At 43.3% G+C, this 26047-nt stretch overlaps 1 protein-coding gene across 2 annotated transcripts; it reads right to left on the minus strand.

Moving 5' to 3' along the window:
* GOLM2 (golgi membrane protein 2) lies at positions 1-24653 on the minus strand. Of its 2 annotated transcripts, XM_059823921.1 has the most exons (10): positions 24327-24653; positions 17865-17919; positions 16755-16857; positions 15596-15686; positions 14523-14667; positions 13574-13654; positions 13127-13225; positions 11537-11710; positions 5559-5726; positions 1-1333 (listed from the first exon to the last, which is right to left on the minus strand). In XM_059823921.1, the coding sequence occupies exons 1-10, from the start codon at positions 24651-24653 to the stop codon at positions 1260-1262; spliced, it is 1317 nt and encodes a 438-aa protein (XP_059679904.1). In that variant the 3' UTR covers positions 1-1259. The 2 variants fall into 2 exon arrangements, with proteins under 2 accessions (XP_059679904.1, XP_059679905.1); XM_059823922.1 differs by lacking the exon at positions 5559-5726.
* Between the last annotated feature and the right edge of the window lie 1394 nt (positions 24654-26047).

Here is a 26047-nt window from a genome sequence, read left to right on the forward strand (position 1 = left end):
AAAAAAAAAAAAATCTATGACACTGAAATTGATTTGAAAGGTTCACGGAACAGCATTGAGTAAACCTGGACTGTCACTTCCACTTGGAACCTGAGTACAGAGATAAAGTACAATCACCCGCGTCATAGGCCCTAGAATTCCTTTTCACAGTAGCCCTTTTGGAGAAGCAGGCTGGGTTAATAACCTTAATTTTCACTACTGTAGATCAACAGAACCATTTCCATAGAATTCAGAAAGTGCTTAAACACAGAATACAAAAAGTATCTAACTTACAAACCTTCCGATATAGAAAATCAAAACGTGGAACATGACAGATGTTTAGAGATCTGTATCAAAGTATTAAATTGTAAATTAACTTGAGTGACTGTGACACGGGATGGATGGTCTTGGACAGTAGAACAGTGCGTACGACGTATTTACTGAGGGTAAGGGTGGTTCCTGCTGTTAAGGTTCCTACGAAGCCGCTGTAGACTTGTCTGTTTCTCACTAACACACTTGCTCTCTTTAACATATACACAAAGATTTCCTACAAGCTGTGCTGAATTATTTATATTACCTTTTAAAATCAGCTATTAGTTACACAACTTTTTCAGATGTATCAAATTATTAAAATTCTAACATCACCAATTTCCAGCTCTAGCTGCGAGATTTGGTCACTGGATACGAGAATTAAAATGGTACTTGCTTCCGAAGACTGTCACAGCCTTTTCTCAGTTACATTAAGGAAGGAGCAATTTTTTAAACATTCTGTTTTCATTCTCAACTGATAGCTCACCTGCAAAATACAAAAACACAGCACTCGTGAGAAAAGCAGGAGTATTTTTGCTCGTACAGGTATTACTGTAGAAAAGGAGTCCTTTGGCTGTACATTGTTTCCACAGTGTATTTGTTACATGAGATACAAACTGTACAAGTTCTCCAGTTTACAAAGTCTTCTAAATTGCAGAAACAATTCAGCCCGTATTTATAATATCGGTTTGAAAGGTAAAGATTATTACAGGTAAGGTACAGTCTAAGTAATTGGCTCGATGTAACAACAAAAATGTAGCTTTAATACAATCTGCAATAGTACAACTATGTACATATGTACAGCACTGTTTCCTTCTGCTACTTCGCTGACTTTGAGTATACTCATCACTTTCTATTATTGGCTTCCTTTAAAGTAAGAAACACTGAAGTAGAAATGGTTCAGTTTTGCAGCACTTCCAGTTCCTCAGCTGAGATCTCTTCTCATCCACGCTTCCTGCTTCATTCAGGCCTTAAAGGACGCCGTCGCTGAAGCGTGGCTTGCCATAATCAACGAGGTCATTTTGTAGGTCTCTTTCTTCATCATCTGCAATTGAAATATTCAGATCAAATCTCATGTGATGCTACTGAAAAAATATTTAAACATACTTTCCCAGAACACGCTGCTAATGCATACATCCACACTGAACTGGCCTCGTCCGGTTACGGGAATGAAGTCATCGGGGAAAACACGGAGACGCATACGGGCCTGCGATTACAAGTACAGCTGTCAGCACGCGGGGAGTTGTCCCTCGTGAAGAACCGGGACTTCACACTAGTTAATATCTTGGCTTTATTGCAACCCTGTTTCAGAGATTTACTGACTTAAGAGATTGCAGAACTAGTTAAACTTACTACTGCAATTTGAGAATCGTCCTACAAAGGTTTCAAACTCTAAAAGCCAGCTACAAAGTCAAATGCTTTGGAAAGTCACACTGCCATGTTTTAACCCATTCTAGAGTTAATACGTTGTAGGATTTTAGAAAGGCTGGGTACCCCACGGAGGAGCACAGAGAAGTCGGTGTGACCCCCTCCAGGCTAAGGCAATCCTCCTTCCACCTACTTCTCAGATTGGAAAGATGATCCCTTCTGCACAAACGTGGCACGGCACGTTTTTCAGTGATGGGATTTTTACTAATGCTGGAGTTGACTTTGCCGTCAATGTTTTTACATACTGCTATCTTGTATCTCAGGCTTGAGGCTAACATTTGAAGAGAGACTTTTAAAAGGCAGCTCTCAGCCTTCTCCCACCTCTTACCAATGGAAATCCCTGTCCTCTCTCAGCACTGCTGAAGAATCAACAATGCGTTTTTCACCGCTGCTCTTCACAGCCAAAACAACGCAGCTAGCCAGGCTCCCACGTGATGAGCGCCCGGCCCGTCAGCCAAGACGTCTACTCCTGCGCTGCAGAAGAGCTGCACGCCCAGGCAGGAGGGGCACAGCAGGAGCTGGGAGCAGGGCAGGGGCGATGCACCGTACGTGCCCCGCAGCCCACACAACGTGGCCGCTTCAGGCGCGCCTCATCTCTCCCAGCCGCGCCTGGTTCGCCTTTAACAACAGATTTACAGCTTTGTCCTTGACTGGAAGCATGAAGATGTTTCATCTCCTCTTTCAAATCCAGAGCGACTGTCTCTCTCCACCACTCTGCTCTGTCCTACTTCTTGACTTCTGCTCCTCGGGTTTTGGATTTTGAGCCTCATGAAAAATTATAAAATTAAAAAAACCCTTGTGCATCCTCAGCGTAACCATTTGTTGCAGCACACACAAATCCATCAAGAAAATGCACCCTCACTATTTTTTTCAAGTGATGTTTTAAAATAAACTATTCTGCATTCTACCTGCCGTGATTCAGATCTCTCCCACGTGGGTCCCCAGCCACCTTCCCTCAGTAAGTGAAAAAGCCCCAAAACTTCCGTTTGTTTCAACAAATAAGCTTTTGCTGCATTTCAAAGCTGTGTTCCTTTATGTTCAGGAAAGATGCTTGTTCACAGGAATGGAAAGCAAGGTGTAAGTTTACTACGTCTTTTACCAGACGATAAGCTGTCTGAAGCTCTTCAACACGTTTACAACCAGTACTCGTCAGCCTGCACGCGGGGTAGGCGCCCGACGGTAACCCGCTCCCGACAGCAAGAGGCTGAAGTTTATCTACATGACACGTGCTTTTGTTCGGGAAGAAACTACTAATACAGCATGTGGGTATCACTTGGTTTATATAATCCTCCACCATCCAGCCACCACAAAAACATTTACTATAGTAGAAGCCAACGACTTTTAAATATCACCTTGCATTTCAAGCAGGTGGACTGGAAGAAGGAATGCCAGATTGGATACTGTCATCCACATGAGCCTGTCTCCTAAAGTTGTTATTTTCCTCTGATAATTTCAACTTACGGCCCACACATTTCTAGTGGCAACAGAAAAACATGTTTAATTAAATTGCTTTGTTTGCACATGCCACATGCTTTGTTCTAGCCTGATGCAAAGCCATGTGATGTTTTTCTAATAGTTTTTAGACAGAAATTCAGAGGGTTTTCCCACCCTCCCTCCAAACCCCCAGAATTCTACCCTCTCCTACCCTGCAAACAAATTAGTGTAAAGACTAAAGCAGAAACTTTTTCCGAAATGCTACTTCTGGAAAGGGCTTAGAAAATTAAGTCTGAGGGAGTAACATACGCTGCTCAGACTATTCTTCATTAAAAGGCTTCCAAAAGTCACTTTTTAATCTTTACTGCCAGCTATTAAATCCATTACATCTATACAGATACATAGAGGGGTTGAGCAGCAAAAAGGTTTTCACCAAGTCCAAATTTAAAGCCACCAGAGCAGTGAACTGACAGGTACCACATCTCAATGGGAAACAGTTTTGTGAGGCCACTGTCAGTTAGAACTCTTACTTCTTTCAGATATCTCCTGCATAGTAAGCTACATAAGCACAATCTATACAGTTTTTTTAACAATTTTCCACCACTTATTACGTATCATACCCACCCTTTTGTAAGCGGCATACTGGAATGCTGTTCACGTTACAGGTAATAGTTCACAGCATACACAATATCAAATCTTGCTACCTAAAGCCATCCGTTGCCCTGTAAAGGCCACCACAGCAATGTATCCGTGCCGATAAGCAAACCAGCACGGAGCGCTGAGGTACAGCCAGAGCTGCGTATGGCAGGAACGCAGCGCTGTGTCCCTGCACGGCTCAGGCAGCCCCCCCCCCCCACGCTCTGCGTCGGCAGCGCAATGGCTGCGGGTGAAGATGAGCCCAAAGGCCGAACGAGGCAAATGGTAGAAGTTGGCACAGATTCAGAACAGGTACACGGCCTTGGTTAAAACGTCAAGAATTGTATTCTGAAGTCCGTCCAGTTAAGGAACTACAGCGGTGAGGAGCCAGGCATCACCCACTGCTTACTAAGGGGAACCGAACGAAAAAGCATGAAAAACCCGACCCACACAACCGCTCGGATTTGCAGAGCGGAGCTCAGACACACAAACATGCACGACGTACCATGCTTTCCTTTTCATTACAGGATTGTAATCAGTAGAAGCAAGTCTCCTACTTCCACAGCGCAGCAGCGACAGAAGCAGCTGTACATACTCTCGTACCTTCGCTGGGAAGCTAGCTTCTACAAGCACATTACAACCCAGTAGCAACCCATCCAGAGGAACAGACGTTAGCAATCCAGTGACTAAAACCCGCTGCTGCAGTTTTGAGCAAAAGTGTAACAGAACAGGCCACATCATCTGGAGCAGCAACAGAGTTTTCCTTTTTATCAGTAAGTTAATTAATTGCCCAGGGCTCTGATCCATACTTTTCTTTTGCTTGTTCATGAGTTTCGAACTACCAGCCCAGCCAAAAAATGCTTACACTGCGTAGTTAGATGCATGCCCACAGAAATCAGCTGCTTTTTATCAGCTTTTCCCATTAGTTATGCTTGGATACCAATTAAATACATGTCTGAAAAACTACCAGCTAAAAAACTTGCGTTATGAGGATGAAAATCTGGGTGCCTGTAGAACTTAATCATGGTTGGTTTTTTCTTACCCCCTCTATATTTTGCACTTTCCTTAACTGGAAATACTATATACGTTCACATAAACATTTTCACCCTACAGACATGCAAGCCTTTCACAAAATATTACCAAGCGACTAGATGGAGAATGGTAGACACCGTGGCAGATACCTGGCAGACAAGCAATGGCGAGGCGATGCGCAGAAATGCATGCAGAATGAGAGGAGGTGCACATGCACGTACAGGTATTAGGCTAGCACCAGATTAATGAGTTTTGAAGTTTGGTTAGCAAGGAAAATCATAAGCCTGTTGAATCTGTGTACAATGCACAAAAATTACACTTAGGATTGCTAACTGAGACCTCACTGCATGCCACCTCAAGGCAGGCGTGACAAAAGCAGGAGTCAAAAAACCTACACTCCGTATTTTAGAAATTGTTTTAGTAATGCCAAACATCCCAGCTAGCTAGATACCAGGTTTGGGGTTTTGGAAAAAAACATTTCTGAAATTTGAAGTGTCTCGAGTTTCCTAGCAGAAGCCGTATACACGACTGAAACAAGGTATTGACACCCTCTCACTGAAAACTGCCGTGGCGGTGCTTTCCAAGGGAGAGCAAGACCGAATTTGAAAGATTGCCTAAAGCTTATTTAGTCCATGTTAGAAATTTGTGATCAGCTGAAATAGCGAGGCTTTACACAAATTCAACAAGTAAACTCAGCGTGGATTTCATTACAATGGGATGGAGATAAGGCCCAAGCTCACCTTGGACGTCTTCTTCTCCACCATCACCATCCTCTTCCTCATTGTAAGCCAGCTCAGCCTGTTTGTCTGCCTCATACTCACCCACGTTACCATCATCCCCATTATAATCTGCCAGTTTAGAACCCTGCTGCGGATCAACAGGGGATTCATTCTCATCAAAGAATCGGCCTGTGAAGTAGGCAAAGGATTAAGTCAGAAGCAGAGAGGAAAGAAATAGGAAGATTCTACACGAAAGCAGACCGCAGGTTAAGGTAGTCGGGTTTTTGCAGGAGTTTCAGCTGGAGGAGAGAGCGGGTAGCAGGGAGAGGGCTTGGGCAGGGGGAGAACAAGGCTTATGGAACACCTCCGGGCAGGAAGGGTGCACCCGCTCATTCAACATTTGGATCTTGTGAAGTCCCACTCTTGCAAGCTTCGCTCGTTGGAGAAAGAGCTACAGTAAGCGACCAAACAGAAGGTTTGTCTTCTATTACCTACAAGCACTAATAAAAGTTTTCTTAACATGCTGAAGAGCATACAGTGGAAGTTTTTGTGTTGAGACTTTTTTTCTGAGGAGGACTGGCATTTTTCTACATACAAGGGAGCAATTATTGCTGACTTCGTGTACAGTAACGTCTGTGGAGTGTGTACCATACCATCGAGGGTAAAAATCTAGCAAAGGTCTGCCTTGCATCTCCGAACTGATTTTTTAAACACCTAATTAATTTGGCTTTACACTCTGGTTTCCTATTAAGCTTTAATAACAGTTTTCAAAATGTTCCAAATCCAGGATTTTTGTTTCCCAGCAAAGGATTAAGAATACTTCCCGATACTGAAACAATGCACAAGAAAAATGAGAATTAGCTGGAACTATGAAATGACTAGACAGTCAACCAAGCACACAATGAGAGATTAATGGTGTGATGTCGAGTTCAGAGCTGGTGTTTAACGGGATACAAGGAGATCTGTTCAAGTCCAATGCAGTTCAGTCTGCTTGCCCACTGCTTAAAGGATGCAGCACTGAGTCTGCAGGGGATACAAATCTGGAGGGATTATTTATAAATGAAAAAAATAGGATTAAAGTGTGATACAATCTCTACAGACTGGAAACGGACTGAGAAAGAAGTCTGCCAAGGCAGATGTTAAGTGATTCACAGTGGAAGCAATTAGACAGAGAAGTAAAACTAAAGAATATGATTTCAGCACCAGGATTAAAAGGAGGTTGGGGTTACAACGGACAGATGTAAAAATGAAATTATTTCTTACAACAATGAAAACTATCATACGTGGCAGTATATAAAAATCAGGACAGAAACAGTAACAGAGTGCTTATCTGGGTGGGGAAGAAAAGCAGAAGAATCACATCTAGTGCAGCTCAAATGTACAGAAACAGAAGTTTCGGTTATTTTCATAAAATAAGCAAGAAGAAACTATGATCTGTTTAGAAATCAGAAGTTTAATATATTATTCATTCTCTATTCATCTCCAGTCGAGTAATCCTTGCTATTATTGTTTGTATTTCTGGACACTGCGTTTTATATAAAAAGCAGACAGACCTGTACAATATAAAATAAGCTGTGGAAAGGCAGCTGAATGCACTTCACTTACAGAAAAAACAACCCTGTAGATATGCCAGAAATACTGTGACGAACCAGTACTGGATAAATTTAAGCTGACAGAAGGGAAGGTTAAAATATTAGGAGGAGATCCTGGGAAACACAGCAAGCCCGTACAGGCCTGTGAGCTGGAGCTCGTGTGAGCAGCCCTGCGTCCAGGCCAGCCCTGGCGAGCTGGGATTCCAGCACAGCTTCAGGATGCAGCTACTTTTTCACTACAGGTGCTTCACTCTGCTTCAAGCGCTTGGTATTTTAGCTCAAGCTACTTCAAATCAAGGGAGGAAAGGCTGAGACCCTGAGCACACACTGACCTCACCAGCAGTTGCTCTGGGCTAGGCAGTCTTGACAGCAACTCCACCGCCTGTGCGTGCAGAGGCAAGCGTACAAAAGACTTAGGCAGTAGATGACTTCTCGCACAACACTGGGAGAACGTCAATACTCTAACGCAAGGCACGTATAATGGTCTTGGGATATCAAGACTTTAGGCAAACACCAGAACAGGAGTCACTGGGAGCTGGAGCCAGCAATGCACCCATTGCTTTCTGAAACAGACAGAAGAGATCTGGAATCTCGATGGCATTGTGGATCTCTCAAATTACTCCAGACATGAGTCAGTGTCCATAACGCAGGCATTACACGGACTGACTAGTTGAGGCACAGTGGAATGTGCTGTCATGAAGCACAAGGGGTTAGTGACAGCACGGGATGCCCCATAAGGATGTCACTGATGCTAAAATCTGCAGGTAATGTTTGCTGAAATGAATTCTGAATAGACACACGGGATATTACTCAGAGCTGGATCCTTACAGACACACTGCTCAGAGCAGCTGTCCACACGCTCATCGCTGAGGACCTGTTACAGGACAGCCTTCAGCAGCAGCATGGACTGGAGGCTTGCTGCACCCAGCTGTGCTTCCAGGGTGCCATGCCAGGTAAGAGCACCAACAGTGACATTACTGCAGTCACTTTCAGGTTCTGCTTCTTTTGAAACGGCCACAACGTGCCCATCTCTGTACCCAGTACCAAAGTTACTTTTTAAATCTATGCTATCAAAATAAAAAAGGAAAACATCTTTTGGGAAGAAGTTCTCCGACTCTGAAACTGGACAGATACGACAGACACCCTGACCAATGATGGTTACTCGTCCCATCCCACAGGCTGGTGCACCGCAAGTTTTGAAGCGCTCAGTAACTAAAAACCCAGCCAGGGAATCGCCTACAGTGAAAGCTGTGTGCCAGAGCTGGGCTCCTCTACACCAGAGGGATGAATTTATCACCGGTGGACCTTTCAGAACACCCACTGCTGATCAATCAGGAAATAAATGTTCTACAAACCTGGATTAGCTATTTCCATACGTGACAGAGAAAGTCTCTCCCTCATTGCATCATTACAATGTACAATGTAAGTTATTCCAAATATGAAGGAGCAAAGAGAAAAGGAAAAGACTGATCAGCGATAGCTACAGACTCTGAGGTACCTGTCCACAGCCTACAATGGAGACATTCCATTCACTGCTCCTGCCCACAAAGCTAGCCCCCCCATCATTTAATCCCTTCCCAGGGAAGCCAGCCAAGCCTTTTAAAAACCCCAATAACTGTAATACGAAGCTCTGTCATTTCAGCTGTAGTCACTCAGCCAGACAAGCGCAGGATCTTCAACAAGCTCCTTTCAGAAACTAAACAGGCTTGCACATCTCAGGAGACACAGAGTGGAAGGAAAGCTTGCACAACTTGCATGCCAGTTTTGAATACACCTATCCCCACTTTATCAGAAAGATCCCCAAGTGATATTAAAATAACTGAAGCCTTCCCTAAAGATCTGTTTCTAAAAAACACCCAGTAAATTGATGTCCATTCCCTACCTCTTCAACTCTGGTCTTTTTAAAGCTTTTTCCCCCCCTCACTAAACCCTGTTTATTTTTTTTCCCCTCCCCTGAATTCCTTCCAGCTTCCCATCATCTTTCTTTGATATTTAAAGCCAGAGGATGGCCTCACAAGTGCTAGGTAAGAGAGTCAGTTAATCCATCTGATCATTTGACATTCCTGTTAACACATCCGAGAAGCGAAACCTCACTTCCAACGTTTGCTAGTGACTAACATCCACTGCTGACCACACCGTTTTTGACTGAACGGCTCACTTGCTATTCGTCACTTACTCTGTGCATGTATTTCTCCATTAATTGCAGATTACTTTTACATTTACAAACGTTTATGTTGCCGAAACCACCTCTCATACATTGTTTATCATCCAGCACTCAAAATACCAAACAGTGTCAAGCAAAGGATGCATCTTTGTGAACCTCACAGAAGCTTTTCAAATAAAACTGTTAGTGATGCCTATGCCTGAAATATTCTTTTCTTAAAGTTATGCACCCACCAAATAGCAAGTTGTTCCTGACCAGGTCTCCAGTAACTTGCCTACAACAAAGTCACATTCCTGTTTTTACTGCTTTTGTTCCTTTGAATAGATACTTTTCAGATCATATTGCTTGGACACAATCCGTTCTTGGAAAAATCTGTGGTAACCATTTGTCACGTTACATTCAGACTGATGGAGAATTTGTTCCGTTACCTTTCCAGGTAGCAAAGCCAGGCTGCGGGGTCTCTAGAACTCCTCAAATCCTCTTTCCACTCACTTTTTAAAGACACGTCTTCTTGACGTACAATGGTACCTCTCTCAAAGTTGTTGACAGTTCAGAAACCCTTTCAGGTAGCTTCTTCAACCTCTCGGCTCAGGTTTGGCACTGTCTAGAGGCTTTGGCCTCTGCTGCTTCGGGGGGCTGCAAGGGGGTGGGCAGAGCAGGAGGGAACACCCTGAACTCCCGCATCCCTGTCCAGCCCTTTATGCCGATACGCACCCTACAGCTATCTGCTAGTGCATCCGACTAACGCTCACAGGCCCCGTTTTAATCTAACCTCTGCTTCAGAATAGCAACTAAAACATTTTACAAGAAAAAAATGGAGTATTAAACTTATTTCTCTGTTATTCAAGAAATATTTAAGAGATCGCTAGAAGTTAACATTTTTTTTCCCTGCAATTTCTCCAAGCTACAGAAGTGGCAGTCAAGTTCTAGACCATGAAAAAGAATTGCAACAACTCAACTCTAATGAAGGGAACGTCCCAAACTAAACCCTTTATGACAAAAATTAATTCATAGTTTCATGTTCCTGAGAGTGGCCCTAGCTTTCACAATTCTTTTCACTGATCACTGAGACCAATTCATGATTTTATTTCAACAAAATGGCTATTTCTGTACCACTGTTTATCCGATCTGCAGAATTCGCACAGGTTTCTGGCAGGAGGCTATAGAATCCTTTCTTCCTCCCAATTTTCGTGACTCTGAAAATGGCTGTTCTGATGTAATAACTCATTATCTTGGAGTACAGACAGATTTTAATGATAGAAACCAAAGCCTAAGTGAAAGCTCCTTAGCTGTGAGTACAAAGAAATTTAAATTTGAATTTATAATAGCTATATAATAAAGAAAAATCTTACTTGGGTAAAAAACAAGAGGAGATGTTTCAGCACTACGTTTTTTCTTCCAGATGCCCCTTCCCCACCGAAATGCTAAACAACTGGAATTAGTTCTTTAAAAATAACTAGGTTAAGGTATACCTAGTCAGTATACTCTATACTACACTTAGGAGTACAGTATCTCCACTGATACCGTAAGAAACTTGTTTCACTAGAACGTTCCTCTAGGAAGGTGCTAACTCAAATGCTGTAGGCATGATGCTCTCCCAGTGTTACGGTATCAGCTGCAAGGTAGGGACGTATCTCAAAAACAACAGCTCACAGACGGCTGTCTGTGTATTTGCAAGTTCTTCCCTGCTGCCTGCCCACTCAGCCTCAGCAGTGTTACCACCATCATGCACAGTAAAGAAGTTCAGGATTTGCTCCTGTCTGAAGGCTTCTTCCTTGAGCAGACACAGAAGAGGAAGGTTCTGGAAAACTTCCTCTCATAGAAGAACAAGCTTCTGGTAAATAAACATACACCACCACAAAGACCCCCTATGTAAGGGCTGAATTCTTACGATATTGTCCAAAACATCGTATTTAAGTGGAGTAATGCAGTGTGAATATAAGTAACACAATATCATGCATGTATCAAAAGTCTTGACTTAATCTCCTTAAATGTATAGTAATTTCCAAATGCATTTTGAATTCCTATAAGCAAATAATTTGTTTTAATGACTGAATATATATATGAAAGATGACACATTAAGGCATATCTTTTACACAGTAACATACTACATTTCTTTTCAGGCTTACTCTCCAGAAGGCCACCTGCTGTAATGGTTCCTATTTTCCAGACAGGCACTATTACAAACAGAAAATGAAGGGATTTTCTTAATATATTGAAGTATATGATATTGGCCAACTTACTTTGCTTCATCTTCTGCAAGTCACTAACTCTGCTCTTTGGAATGTTTAGATGGTCTGTCTCAATTTTGTGTTCTTTCTGATTTTCCATATTTTCTTCAAAATTTAAGTGCTGGAGAGAATTTGGAGGTATCTGCTTCGCAATATCAGCATTTCCATCACTGTCACTGTGCAAACCTACAGAATGAGGAAGCGCGTTTGGTTTTTACATGGTTCCAAAAGAAGGCTATAATGTTATCGCAGAAGTTAATCACATTAAAATATGTAATCAATCCTAAGTCGTTACCTTCTCAGCTGATTTTCTGTATGTACTTATATGCTTGATGAAGCCCAGAACAATAATGCATTTATGTATTTTTTTTATCCTCCTGCTGATTCTGCTTTTCAAATCTGCTAAGCACCATTTATTGTTTCAAGAGCTATGATCTGAGGAGAAGGTTGCAACAGGTCACAGAAGTTATGCTAAAAATAATAAGCAGAATCACAGGACTACATAACCAAGGAATACAGAAAACCATGGTCCCCTTGAAATTCACATCAACCTTCTGTTGATAAACTCCAAATTCAACGAAGCAAGCTTTTCACTTGCTATCTTTTATGTTTTCTCATTAATAAAAGTCAAAATGAAGGACTACCTCAGAACAACAAAAGGAAACGAACTATTTAAAAGATTTGACATTTGGAAATAATAAACCTTAAATGTGCATACGGACTTTGAGCTCACTAATTTGGTATTCCAATCTGCTTACACATCCACTGCAAAAGGAAAGAAATTAAGAAATACTTCTCTTGCCTTTTTTCAAAAGAACCAATAATGGGCATAACAAAAATTTCAAGCTGTTTGGTCATGTCACAAATATAACGAGTAGGTTATGTTTGTTTTTTAGCAGGACAGTCTTTGAATATGCCACTTGCAGTGCAGATCCAACCTAATGTTCTCCTTGGCATTAAAGCAAAGTGACTTGATCCACGAGCATTACATTTAAGTATATTTTCTATGGATGTGTCCTTTCTAACTGCAATTCTTCTAAACCCTTTCACTGCAGTACTTTTAGTTCTCTCACGTCCTAAACCTCCCCCCCACATCACCCTCAAGCGAGCTGTTCACAGAAATAGGAGGACACGGAGCAAGTGATAATACCACTGTTTTTTCTCTGAGTATAACTGGCTCTCAATAGATGAACAATTAACTCCTGATGATATGTTGCAGCCCTATCTAATTAGTACCCCTAGGGAGGAGTACTCATTTCAATTACTCTCCTCTGTCCAGTGGAGAAATCTTGAAGCACTTACCTTTGAAACTCCTAACTCTCAAATTTAGCTGAAGTTGGTGAAAGGCTCAGAAATTTCTGGGTGCATGTGGGATGAAAAGAGATTGTACAACCAGCAACCTCGGTGCCTCAGGTGGCCAGACTAAGAATACACTCAATCTTGTATCCTGCAGAAACTGATTGCTGTTTTCCTTTTCGTAACCACATCAAGCACGAAAAAGGGGCTGGCCACGTACATCTAACCTTCATGATATGGTAGCAGCTACTAAATGGTAAGCTTCCTACAAAATGTTGACTTGTCACCTGCTAGTAAGAATTTTACCTGGTGCCAGATTTGGAGCATGGGGCTGTTCAGTTGGAAGATTTATAACAGGTTGATGACCTTCACTTTTAGGAGCTGAAATAAGTGGCTTCTTTAAAGCTAAAATAAAATACATGGACAAAAGCATTAACATGAAACAAACAGACACTATATACCAGGTCTTCCTCTAACAATCCTGTAAACTTTTGTTGTTGTTTTCTTGTATTTTATGTTTTCATCTATGGTTTTAAAACAAGATTTCTGGAGAAAAAATATTATCAGAAGCATTCGGTTTTGAGAATTCAAACCTCTAAAGCACAGTAAAAATTATCATATTTTACACCCCATTTGAATTTTATTAACATAGATCTTAAAACTTTGCATTCACTATGAAACACATAATATTAAAAAGGAATATATACACCACCAAGAATCCAAATGTAAAAGTATTAGAATATTTCTCCTAACCAGTGGGAGTATCTTCTGCTTTAGCAGGGTCATTATCTTCTATTTCGGGCATGCCTGCATCTCCTCCCGGTTTGATTTTCTCTGTAAGACAAGAATAGGATATTCTGCCTTATTAACTGTTTGAACAGTGAATTCTCCTCTTGTGGAAGGCTCTAAGACCAGAAGAAAAGTCCTTTATCCACAGAACATGTCCCATATTGATAATGCAACTACAACACTCCTTCTATTGTGCTGTCGAAGTCACTGAAGACTGCTTTGGAGCAGTGCTCCCAAAGTCAGTGCAGTCTTTAGAAAAGGATGGGAAACAGATGCACTGCTCTTGGTAGCAGAGTAAGAAAAGCCTGCTGCAAGAAGCTGGCCGGAACAGACGCTGAACTGATACAAAAAGGCGCCAGTTTAGCAGCACAAGAAATAGAAACAATGGGAGCCATCTGCCCTTCAGAGAGGCCTACAGGGAGGAAACAATCGCAATAGTTACTCACTGGGAGCCTCCTATACAGCTCCGGATAACCAAAGGTCCCCAACTGTTCCTGCTGACTTACCCAGCTAGAGACTTCTCACAGCGGTTTCGATGCTCCTCGCCTCCAGCCACCTTCTCTGGGCAGATTCCAGCTCTCCAATAACATGGCCCTTCCCTAGCTCACCCCAAGACACATCTCTCAATCCCCAACTCACAACTGGCCGTGTGAGGAAGGAGATGCCAAACGAACCAACAAAGTGAACACAAAACTGTGCAGGAAACAACTTTCATGAAAGGATCCGAGAAAGGACATGCTAATCTCTGGAGACCTATAAACTCTAACTTGGTACAATCGCATGCAGCTAATCAAGTTATCTGAGCCAAGTAATTCGTTGTTCTACTTCAGAGAAATGGACGATTCTGTATGATAGCAAAGGATACAACACAACTGGCCTGTTATCAATCAGAAATGACAAAAAAAGGAAATACCTTTGCCATTTACAACATGATCTGAAGGCTGCTCATTCTTTACTGTGTTTTTATCTTCTGCCTCTGGATCAGTCTTAGATATTGCCTGGTCATCGTTATTGGGACTTACTTCCGTGTCTTTACTGGACTGAATTTTTTGTGTAGCCTGTTAGAACAAATTCATAAGGAACCAATATTAAGCACATCCCTGAAAATTACAAAACAAAACCCCTCAAATTCAAGATTACTTTGGGTAAGCCAAATCGCATTTATGAATTAGATGATCACCAAAGCAAACAAGAGTAGAAGTCCTCTATATACAAGCCTGAATCCTGAGGGTAGGAGGTGAGAGTATGGACACATAACTGAACAGAAAATGTACAATACAGCATGGCTGTGTGGCATTCATACTGGCATACGTAGCTCTTAACTGTAACGCAAACAGGCTAAGGCCTTAAGCCTCAGGTCAGGCAGGGGCTTTGAAACAATTCTAGATTGTAAGAAAGATCTGATTGAAAAGATCTGATCTTCTACTCAAGTCTGCCTTATTATTTGAAACGTTTTTAATCACAGACGAAGTAAGGAAATGAAATTTTAAGAATAGCAGGTTATTTTATCTGTTTGTAGGAAAGAGGCCCATATTCTACTGGCAGCTTGCACCATATAATTACACCCCTGATACCATTCAAATACCACTGTTATTTGCATCACATTAGCACCTCGAGGCCTCAACAGAGATCAGGTTCCCCTTTGCAATAACCTGTGTAAGGTTGTAAGAACATAGATCCTACCCTAGGAAGCTATAAAATAATATCCATTTTGCAGAGAAGAAACTGAAATCCTTAGCAATGATGTCATGTAGGAAGGCTGTACCAGACCAAAGAACTAAGCCTGATCTCAAGGCTCAGTCCACTGACTAGGCAAAACAGGCCGATGTTCTTGCACTAATGCCCATTTAGGGCTGCTCGGGACGATATTTCATGAAACATTAGGGGAGAAATGTCCAAGGCCTCCATATATCTGAAGTGCTGAGTCAAACAAACAGCAGACTTCGGGCTCTTCTAAGTCAACAAAGAAACTTAGCTGTGCATTACCTTTTGTTCACGCACAACTTGGTCCATTAATTTCTTTATGTTTTCTTCATGTTGCAGTCTCATTTCCTTGATCTGCTGCCCACACTGCAGACTTGATTAGAAACACATTATTAGTTATATTTCATTTGTTGAGTCTGCTCTCCCATAAATAAAATAGGGGGAAAAATACAAAGTGGCACAAAAAGCCAAACCTGAGATATAACTAGAATAGTCTGTTCAAAAAGCCTTGCCCTGGAATGTGTATGGAGTGGACATGGACTGAATACAGAAAGAAAGCAGAACTGGAAAAAATAGGGACAGAGCAGAAAAACAGTAAAATAAACAGAATGGCCTTGAACATATTTCCTCCAAAACCTGGAAAGCGACCGAAAAGTCAAGCTTCACAGTTAATCTGTCATCAGGATATATTAATTCCACTGGAAAAGCAATATCTCTCCCATGGCTGTCAACACAGAAGATGCACAACTACTGCTATCAGCTACTGCTACCAACTCAAATAACAAGGTCTGAATGACACAGCTGAGTGTCCCAGCTTCTCTAACAAGCCACACAGAGCTCAACCCAATTCAACAAAACTCCTGTCTCCCACAAACACTCAACACAGCACACAAAGAATACTTTGTGTGTGAAAGTTTCAAACATTTTCTCATAAGTTAATCTCCCTCATTCCTCAAAGCTTCAGAAGTAGTTTGTTCTCCCTGCTTCCTCATCATGAACTTAAAAGGCTGAGGTCAACTTAAAATTTCAATCTACACAATGCTTTCAACTTCAGTTGAAAAAAATAACATTACACTTTTAAAGACAGCAATTAACAACCCTGGTGGCTTACAGCACTGTGTCAATTAAACTCTTCCAAGTATTTGTTAACTAAGATCTCCATGTTATAAAAAATGCATTGACTTGAAATCGTCCAACGCTGAACAATTCCAGTAAGTCAGATTTTTCTTAGATCATATCTCACTTTGGGGGGAGGAGTAGAACAACACAAAAAAATAGAACTTTAAAATCAAACAACTAGCTAAGACAAAGTTACATCACCAAGTGAGTACACTCAAGTTTGAGGATTAGCAGAAATAGGATTAATTTGCATTTTACAATAAATACAAACTTCCATTGCACACACACTAGCCTACACTTACTAACGTTCTTGAAGACATACCTATCATATTCCAATCTCCTTGTAAGGTAAGTATTGTTCTTCTTGTACTCATGAAGCTGATCTTCCTGGCGAATGAATTCCTGTCGTAATTCTGCTAGTTGTTCTAGACCAAAAAGCAAAAATCAACATGAATATAGAAATGTAAGAAAAAATAACCCATGGTGGATACAACTTTCAATATTGCTATATGAGTTAAAAATTTGCTCAAGTTTTAGGGTATTTCTTCTAGATATACTTTAAAGATTCTTAAACTAACTTGAAAAAGATGTCAATTTACTCATGTGTGCCAGATGTCACTATGAATTATAGAACAATTCTTCTGATACTATGCCAAAACCCCTAAGTTTTTCTTTAGCTTTTCATTCAGAAGACTTACACAATGCTATTTCACCTATCTGTTGGAAATCTCCTTAATTTCCTGAGAGATTCTGTTACTGAGTAACACAGAAGTACTACTAGGTTACTTTAGGCATGATGGTCAAATATTATTCTTCTGCAATAAAGGTACAAAAGAAGGTACCTTCACACTATCCACAAAACCAATACATATTTCCTGTCTTGGCAATTGTTCTAGAAGTTCTTCTCCCTGCTCCTCAGGCTACAAATAATTATTAAGCTTCCTACTATTTTAAGTTGCAACTACATAGGTACAGGCAGAAATGCCAAGTACGTTGTCTGCAGGCATGTATAAATTTTGGCATTAGCTGTTCCAGGTCACTCTGAAACCCATACAGGCATTGTAATCATGTCTGTATAGAACAGCCTTAAAAGATGTTTTCTGGACCTTTTCTAACCCAGCGTAAGTATCACAACGTTGCTGATCCAAACTACACTAAACTGTGTATTTGGTCAGGAAAATGATTCTAGTATCTTGGAAGGGCGCAGTGCCAGAATACATGTTCTTTCTGCAGACAGTAGAGTAAAATCTATGAGAGCCAACCCTATGCTTATCCAGACTAGGTAATAGACAAATACAATGAAATTTCACATTATGCAATGTTCCAGCATCACCTGGTCTTTCATTTAAAATGTATTCTGCAGTGCCCAGGCAGTTGAAAAATACACAACTTCACAGTCCACCAAATCACCGTTTGGCCGTAAATTCCTTACCTTTTAAACGATTTATGTCTGCCATTTGATATGATATGTTGTTCTGCAGCTTAATCTGAAAGGAAGAAACAGTTATATAAATATAGACCACCAGCAGGTTAGAGAGGGTTTAGATTGCGAAGACTGAAGTGAGTTTGTTTTCATTGTAAAGACAATGTATGTAAAGGATTATCAGAATGACGCATACAAAGTTCTTGTAAATATAAGTAATGTATATTTAGTCATCTGTGAGTGATCTCACCAACCTAAACACTGTATTTAGGCTTTGCTAACAAGGACTTAAATTTATTTCCAGAACATATTTCTATCAAAGAAGTGGATTCTGTCAGGGTCAAACACACTGCATTCTGATATTGCAGAAGGAGACGGTGAATTTCCAATGTCAAAGCCTAAGTGTATAAAAACAAGCACACAGCATCATTAGCAAAACCAATTTTTACATAATGTATATTTAAAGTAAATTTTTTATGTAAAGGAAAAAATAGCAGTTACAATAAATGACACAAAGTCATTAAGTAAAGATGCTTTGTCTTGTTCTTACATAGACATATATAAAGACAAAAAAATAGCAGAAATTAAGAGAAAGATGCACATGTAGCACATACTGAGAAAGGGTGAAAAAAATCCATGGCTGTCATCAGGCAACACTGATGCTGTAATTAATTTTCTTGTAGTTTCAGGGTTGATATAAATGGTAACTCTAGAAGGGGTGCTGAAAGAGGGCTGTCATTCTCGGGTTACAGGGTCAGAATTACCCCTCGGAATAGCAGAAGGAAGTACAAGCACAGCTACTCTGGCACAGGACACACACACAGGCTATTTCAATTCCCCCACAGATTCTGAAGCTGAGTGTCTGAGTCAGTTACCTACATTTCCTGTCAAAACAAACAAAAAAGGCACATGCCCTTACTTTAAGACTTCCCCCACGCACCTCTACTTTCCTTTTTAGCAAAGTATTAATTTCTTTAAAAATGCTTCACGTAATGTTTTTGGTTTTAAGAGGCACTCAAACTCCGGACTGTCTGACTCAATTTGTCTCATATGGGTTGAGGCAGGCATTTATAACTTCAGGAACTACGGCCGTACAAGAACTGCTGAAATCGTGATTTTCTGCAGAACACAGCGTACACAGAGGCGCGCATCCAACAGCTCCAGTCACATAAGAGAGGCTCCTTATGAAACGGAGTGCTCCATCGAGAGCTTCATTTGTGCCAGACTGCAGTATCCTGGCTCATCCCAAGCAGCAATGCACACGGGGCAGCGCCGCAGCAAACCCTGCCCCAGGGCAGAGGACAAAAGCCAAGAGGGCTTCTGGAGCGCGGAGAGGCACCACCGCCATGGCTCCGACCGATGGGGGGAACGCCCAGCCACTTCCCAAGGCTTTTCCCAAAAAAAGAAAGAACGGTAGATGATGCAATCTTTCGGTAACCTGAGAACCCTGACCATAATGCTCCAAAATATGATAGAAAATAAACGCGTCCAACAAGGACAGTTCAGGAGCCGCCTCGGCATGTTGGAGAGCCACGCATCTGAGACCCAGTTACACACGTGCTCTGCCCACCTGGACGTTCAAGGCACTCTAGTTACAGGATGCACAAAAAACAATACTCAGTTAAATGAGGGCCTGTGTTGGGCTTCCTCTGCTTCATTCCAAAAGCACAAGTAACGCCTGTGGTGGGAACTTAACCCCGAAACACAAGAAGAAAGCACCCGCCAAGCCTTGCTACTCCAACAGGCGCCCAGCTTGCCAGCTCTCCATCGAACGGACACCGGGACAGCGGAACAGATACCAAAAGAGTGACTTGTTGAACGTTAATGAAAAAGCATCTTCCTCTATTTTGCAAAGCCACTGGCAATTTTTTCCTGTCTTCTACTCTAATGCAGTTCTTTCCCAGAACCCAATAAATCTACAAACAAAGGAGATCCTGGGAAGTAGCAGGTTCTGTTTTCAAACCTTCGTCTATCAGAATTCATGATACAGCAAGCCTTCCCACGGGCTTGCTTCTGCTCTCCCTACAAAACATTTGACTTGTCATGGGCTGGGGGAGGGTTGCCTGTCTGTTAACAGCAGTTTGATTTGAAGATAGCATCAGTTTTATCACACAATCTTTCATTTTGGCGATCTTGAGTTTCAGAGGAAAGTGACAGAATTTATATCCAAAACAGCTCAGCTGACAGTAAATGTCCCTCATCTGAAGGATAGAAAGGGAAGAAGCTTTTTTATGATTCATGGGATCTGTTCCACCTACACATGCAAAAAACCACACTCCACAAACCATGGCGCAAGTCCAGTTCTTTCTGAGCTGTCTCTTCCTTGAGTCTAGACCTATCTGTACTGTTCATATTTCTCAGTGGCTTCTCATATCCTTTCCAAAGCGGCTGGGATGTATAAATGAAATTTCCTGCAGCCCAATGAGCTCTGCACAGGAAAAACACATCAAAAATCCTGTGCACGCTGGAGCTACGTAGATGCAAGGCAACATTCCAGTGCTGTCTGAACTGTTAACGGTCTTGTCATATAATGAAAGGCGCTGTAAGGAAGAAAGTTATAAACCCGCTGGAGCTTATCTCTATGTATGGCAGGACAGAGCACAGGTGGTATTGCTTCCAGATGAAGTGGTAAACTGTAAACATCCACCCATATTTCCCTGCGTTTCCTAGCACATTGCTAGGGCACGGGCTGGAACAGCGCAGGACAGCTGTTTAAAAGTGTTTGCACAAGGGTGTATATGCCACCATTCCATGACCCTTCTACTATTGTCAGCTGCCTTTTTCAGCATAGAGAGTGCTATCATCGGGCAATTAGTACAGCGTTGGAGATGACCCTGCGATCATCAGGAACATGCAGTAAGACTGGAGGATGCACTCAACATCACTGCTGTGAAGCTACAGCTTTGCAAACTGAGGAGCTATCAAGGAGTTCTGGCAACAAAGAACATAAGCAGCTGCTCCCAAGGATGTTTTACTAAATCCTATGGAGCACCATTTCTAGACATCAGCTAAGGGGCAAGGCTGTACTACACACCTGGCATCGCCAGCAATAGCTTTAGAATGAGAAAGGCACGCTCCCGAGAGCTGCGATAGCAAATACAGAGCTATGAGCCCCTACACACTGGATGGTGGCCATCTGGAAGCTCTCCACCACAAACTCCTGCCATTCAATCATTTTACTGAGCTTATTGCAAAGGGATGTGTAAAGCTATAGGGGAAAAAAGAAGTATCCTCACAGTATGCTGCAAAAAAGCATGAAAAACTCAGGAAACTAATGCTAACTCTGCATGCATCGCCTCCCCAAACACGGGGGCAATCACCACCCCTGCTTGCCTCCCAAGAGGAGCTCCAAAAGAGAACTCCTCTGCTTTGTTCCAGGGTCCAGCAGACCATCACGAGCTCATCGTGATGAGCACAGGCTGATAGAAGAGAATTCCCAAAAACCCAGGCTTTTTTTTTTTTTTTTTTAAAAACACAAGACACTGGGTCACGCTACTACATTTGCTCATAAGAGCAAACAATATTCTGGTGCAGTGTGACGGGCTTGTTACACATGCAGGGGGAGGGAGGGGAGAGACAAGGGTTTGGGCTTGACTACAGCTATCACTGAGCTAGGAGGAAGCTGCCTGCGGAAATTCAAGTTGCCTCAACGCTGGAAAAGGCACACGTGATTTACATGACCACAAGGCAAAGAATCTCTTAGGAAGACGAAGGAGCATAAAGCAGAATTGACACTACGATAACCACCAGAGTAGCATCTTTCAAAGGAGTTTTCTATGAAATAAGCCTAGATCTGTTGTCATCACTTGACACCCTGGGAATTACCAGTGTTGGTGTTTTATGATAGCTCCTACATTTCACAAATGGAGTAAGATCATTGGTAAAAAACAGTTTGTTCAAAGAACATCCTTGCCAAATTCCATTTTGAGAGGAAGAAAAATTCAGTCAAGCCTTTTTTGGTCAGACACTTCATGCCTACTGCTCACTGTTTTTTTTTTTTTTTAACTGATCTTTATTCTCTAAAACAGAGCTTTATTCTCTACTGTCTAAAGTACAGTCACTTAAAGGGGTTTTTTTTAGAAAAAAATTAGGATTGTTGCCACTGAGAACATGACAGTAGCTCACATGGGAGGAAAAGAGAAAGGGACAGTGAGTGACTGGTTATTGATAAAACATACTGCTGTTCTTGCCTATTAAGGCATATTGAACATTTTGAGCACAAGTAAAGAAGAGAGGATATTAAAAAGCTACTAGCTCACACGACCTTGAATGGCAGCTTCTGGAACAAAGAACTAAGATACAGGGCATATACTGGCGTATGTATACAATTAACAACAAAATTGATTTGTGAGGTTTACTAGTCACATCTCTCTTGCTCCCCTCCTGCTCTGCCCTGCGAGATGCCAGACTCTGACAGCATTCAAAGACCAGCCAGACTTTGGCAGAACACCACAGTGGTCGGCAGGCAAGTGCAGTTTGACGGCACCTCAGTTTGTATCACGTGCATCAAAGCGGATCTGGCTTCCACTGACCCTTGCTAGACACCTTGACTTAGCACTTGCATTTTGTCTCCTGATATCCTACAGCAAAACATCACAGATTTCAAAAAAACCCCAAATTTCTTGCATTAAAAGCAAGCCCTGCCATGCAGCCCAATAATTGGCAGCTTCCTTGAATACCATCAGCGCGGTTTACACCTGTCAGTCAGTTACAATAATGCATGAAACAAGATCTTTGCCCTGTGAACACAAGCTAAATGGTGGGAACACAAAATCAACCTCACCTACAAAAAGAACAGCCATACTACAAATACCCTCCTATATCACTTCCCCTGAATATCCTCAGCCGCTTCTCCAACAGTCTGCAGCTTGGAGGCAGTTTTGACGCATTTATCAACCTTCAGCAGCCTTCCTTCATTAATTTGTCCAGCCTAGCCATGATCTCACGTTACCTTAGTATCCTCAACAGCCTGAGAAAGGGAGCTCCAGCTCGGTGCTGTGACTGCTCACCACCTGTGTTTTCAAGGTATTAGCATCTTTGGACGCTTGCTTTTATCGAAGAGGGCAATGAACAAGTAAACCTAGTTGCCCTCTATTTGCATGTAAAAGTTCAATTTAAAGAAAAAAAAAGAAAACCCAAACAACAAAAAAGCCAAAGCAAAACCCCCAACAGTTTAGAAAACTACTGGTTTTCGGTCTTTTACAAGGGGAAGCATCTTTGTTAAAACTTAGCTGCTTTGAGTTCAGCTTCTCTTACTCATCAGACTTACCTATTTTTGACATGTCTATAGAATACTTCTTTATAAATTAAACTAGATTTTATAGTATCACAATACTTCTAATCACGATGGTGTTAGATGCATTTATTTCCAACGGAGAGCACCGGTATCCACCATTATATATCTAATCAAGCTTTTTATTCCAATCCCAGAAAAAATGAAAAAAAATTTTAAAAACCATGTTTGCTGAACAGACAAATGGCTTAATTTTAATGGTTCTGTAGGAAAGAAAATGTAACTTCAATACAAACTTAATCGGTTTGAAGGAGTCTAATTCTGTAATGAGACATGTATGTACTCAGTTTTCCTGTGACAATTAAAAGCATTTTCTTATACTGCTCATCAAATGTGCGGTATGAAAGGGCCAGAAAACAAAGTCAGCCAGTAATAAGCCGGAGAGTGTGACATTTCCATAAATCCTACCGGGATAAACAGTGTTCAATTAGACTTATGACTTGCATGCAAATGGAGTACATGCTACCATACACCACTGAGTAAAAGAACTCGTCTGCTGAACTCCTCTGTAAAGAGTTGCCTGTGACGATTGTGAAAGTGGAACAGTGAAAGTTGATGCATATGCTCATTTTCCCTTCCACAACAAAAGGAATCCCCAGGCCACCTCCACATAAAAGGGCAAGCTGAATTTTGTATTAGCTTGTCTCTTCGCAGCTAATGAAAGTGATACGTTATGTCGCCAGCAGGAATTTTTCTTTTTTCCAAGTACGTGCTGGCTGCATAAGAACCAGAGCCCGATGTGCCAGGCATTTGGAGAGAGGCAAGCTCAGGGTGCTACACCTGAGCATTGTACTTGTTCCATTCTCCTTGAGGCCAAACCAACTGTAGTTTTCAGGCTGCGTACAGCTTTTTGACGGATGACAAAAGATCGAACAATCTCAGCAGAGGAGGAAAGCTCAAAAAAAAAAAAAAATTAAAATAGCCGTGTGGAAAACAGGGAGCTCTCCGCGTTTGCACTGCTAGCACACGCACTGCCTTCGCTGGAGACTTTCAGCTCTTTTCTGGGGTGCATTCAGAAGCCCTGCAAATACCCCGACAGCGGCCAAAGCCAAGGCGCCAGCCCCAGACACCGGGGCCTTCGGGGCTGCGGGGACACCGGCCACGGCCAGGCGGGAGCAAACGGTGCCCCCGGGCAGAGCCGCCCCGCAGGGCGCCGGGGGACCCTCCCGCCGCCTTACCTTGCTGTCCTCGCACTTCTTCACCTGGCCGTCCCTGGCCTGCAGCTGGCTGCTCAGGTGGCTGTAGTCGGCCTCCTTCTGCTCCAGCTGCTTCTTGTGGGAGTCGACCTTGCCCATCAGGTCCGAGTTCCTCTTCTCCAGGCGCCCGCGGGCCACCTCGGTGCGCTTGGCCTGGCTCTGCAGCTCCGCCACCTCCTCCTGCAGCAGGGCCTGGCGGGACGAGGCGTTCCAGCAGTTGAAGGCGAGGATGGCGATCACCACCAGCAGCGCCACGAAGACGAGGGAGGGCAGGCGGCCGCCCCTCCGGTTGGCCCCGAAGCCCACCATGGGGGAGGCCGCCGGGCGGGGGCTTCACCCGCTCACCGCCTCCGCCCGCACCTGAGAGGGGAGAAGCCGGGACGGCGGGCGCGGGAAGGCTGCTCAGGCGGCCGGACGGCGGGCGGAGGCGCGGCCCCGGGGGGCCGGGCGCATCCCCGGCGGCGGAGGACCCTGAGGGCGGCGGGGCCGCGGGGGAGAGGAGGCGAGAGGAGAGCGGGCTGCCGGCGGCGGCCGCCAGGAGCGGGGCGAGGGGACGCCGCGCCGGGGGCAGGGCTCTGCCCGCGCTGCCGTGGCCGGCCCAGGCGCCGCTCCCGCCCCGCGGGGAGGGACAGGCCGCAACGCTGCGCTGGCGCCGCCACCGCGGCGCACCGCCCACCTCGCCGGCCGGCAGCGGGCCCTACCGCCCCGCCCCTTCCGCCTCCCGCCCCGCCCCTTCCGCCTCCCGCGAGACGAGCCCGTCGCGCTCTCGCGAGAGCGCAGTCTCTCGCCGTCGGGGGGCCGCCATCTTCTGCGGGGGGGACGGGGAGCGCGGGCGGCCCGACCGGCCGTTGTGGCGGGGGAGGGCGGGCTTGCACCGCCCGTGGCATACGCACACACCCGCCCCCCGGCGGCACCGGGACCCCAAAGGGACGGGCTGGGCCGCTGGGGCGAAATAACGGGCGGGTGGGGTGGGGGAAGAAACTGCTCAGCGCTTCTCCTGAAAGGTGTTTCCTGAGGAAACACAACATGTCTTCGAAATTATATCAGCAAGGTAGTTATTTGTTTTGTAAGAAGTACTCAGATAAAGCATTTATTCTTAATCAAGTTGCCTCACAAACCATTAATCTCTCCTGTAACTGTGGCACGTATGTCTCACAGGGGGAAAGGGAGACACAACCGGTCTGAAATGCAGAGCTGGCTTCCATGCTCAGGCCGTGGGCTGGTTCGCACAGCGGGCCGCAGGCGCTTTCTCATGTGTGAGGGTAGGCACATCATAACAAAGTCAAGCACACACATTTTTACTGCCTCAGAGACTATTTCGGTTTTTTTCTCCCCCATCATAGGCTTCAAGTAGTAATTCTGCTGCACTCCGGTGGCTGAGCACCTCAGACAGGAGAAGGGGTTTGGAGTGAGCTCCTGTGGTACAGCACGTGCATGGTACAATCACCATACCTCCAAATTGCAAAATGGTCTTGAGTGGATGTGGGACAAACAGAAAGGGATCAGTTTTCCTCCTAAAAGGAGGATAAATAACCACATTTAAAGAATAAAGTATAAAATGCATTCCCTTCCTGAGGTGCAGCATATGTCGTGCAGAATCTGTCAGCTGTGATAATGGTGTCATGGCATATATATCCCTTTCTCTTTTCCACCTGGTTCTATACCATACTTGCACACCAATATTTGCATTTTGGCACTTTTAA

This window comes from Gavia stellata, chromosome 13, assembly GCF_030936135.1.
Source record: "Gavia stellata isolate bGavSte3 chromosome 13, bGavSte3.hap2, whole genome shotgun sequence".
In the NCBI taxonomy this organism is placed as follows: Eukaryota; Metazoa; Chordata; class Aves; order Gaviiformes; family Gaviidae; genus Gavia; species Gavia stellata.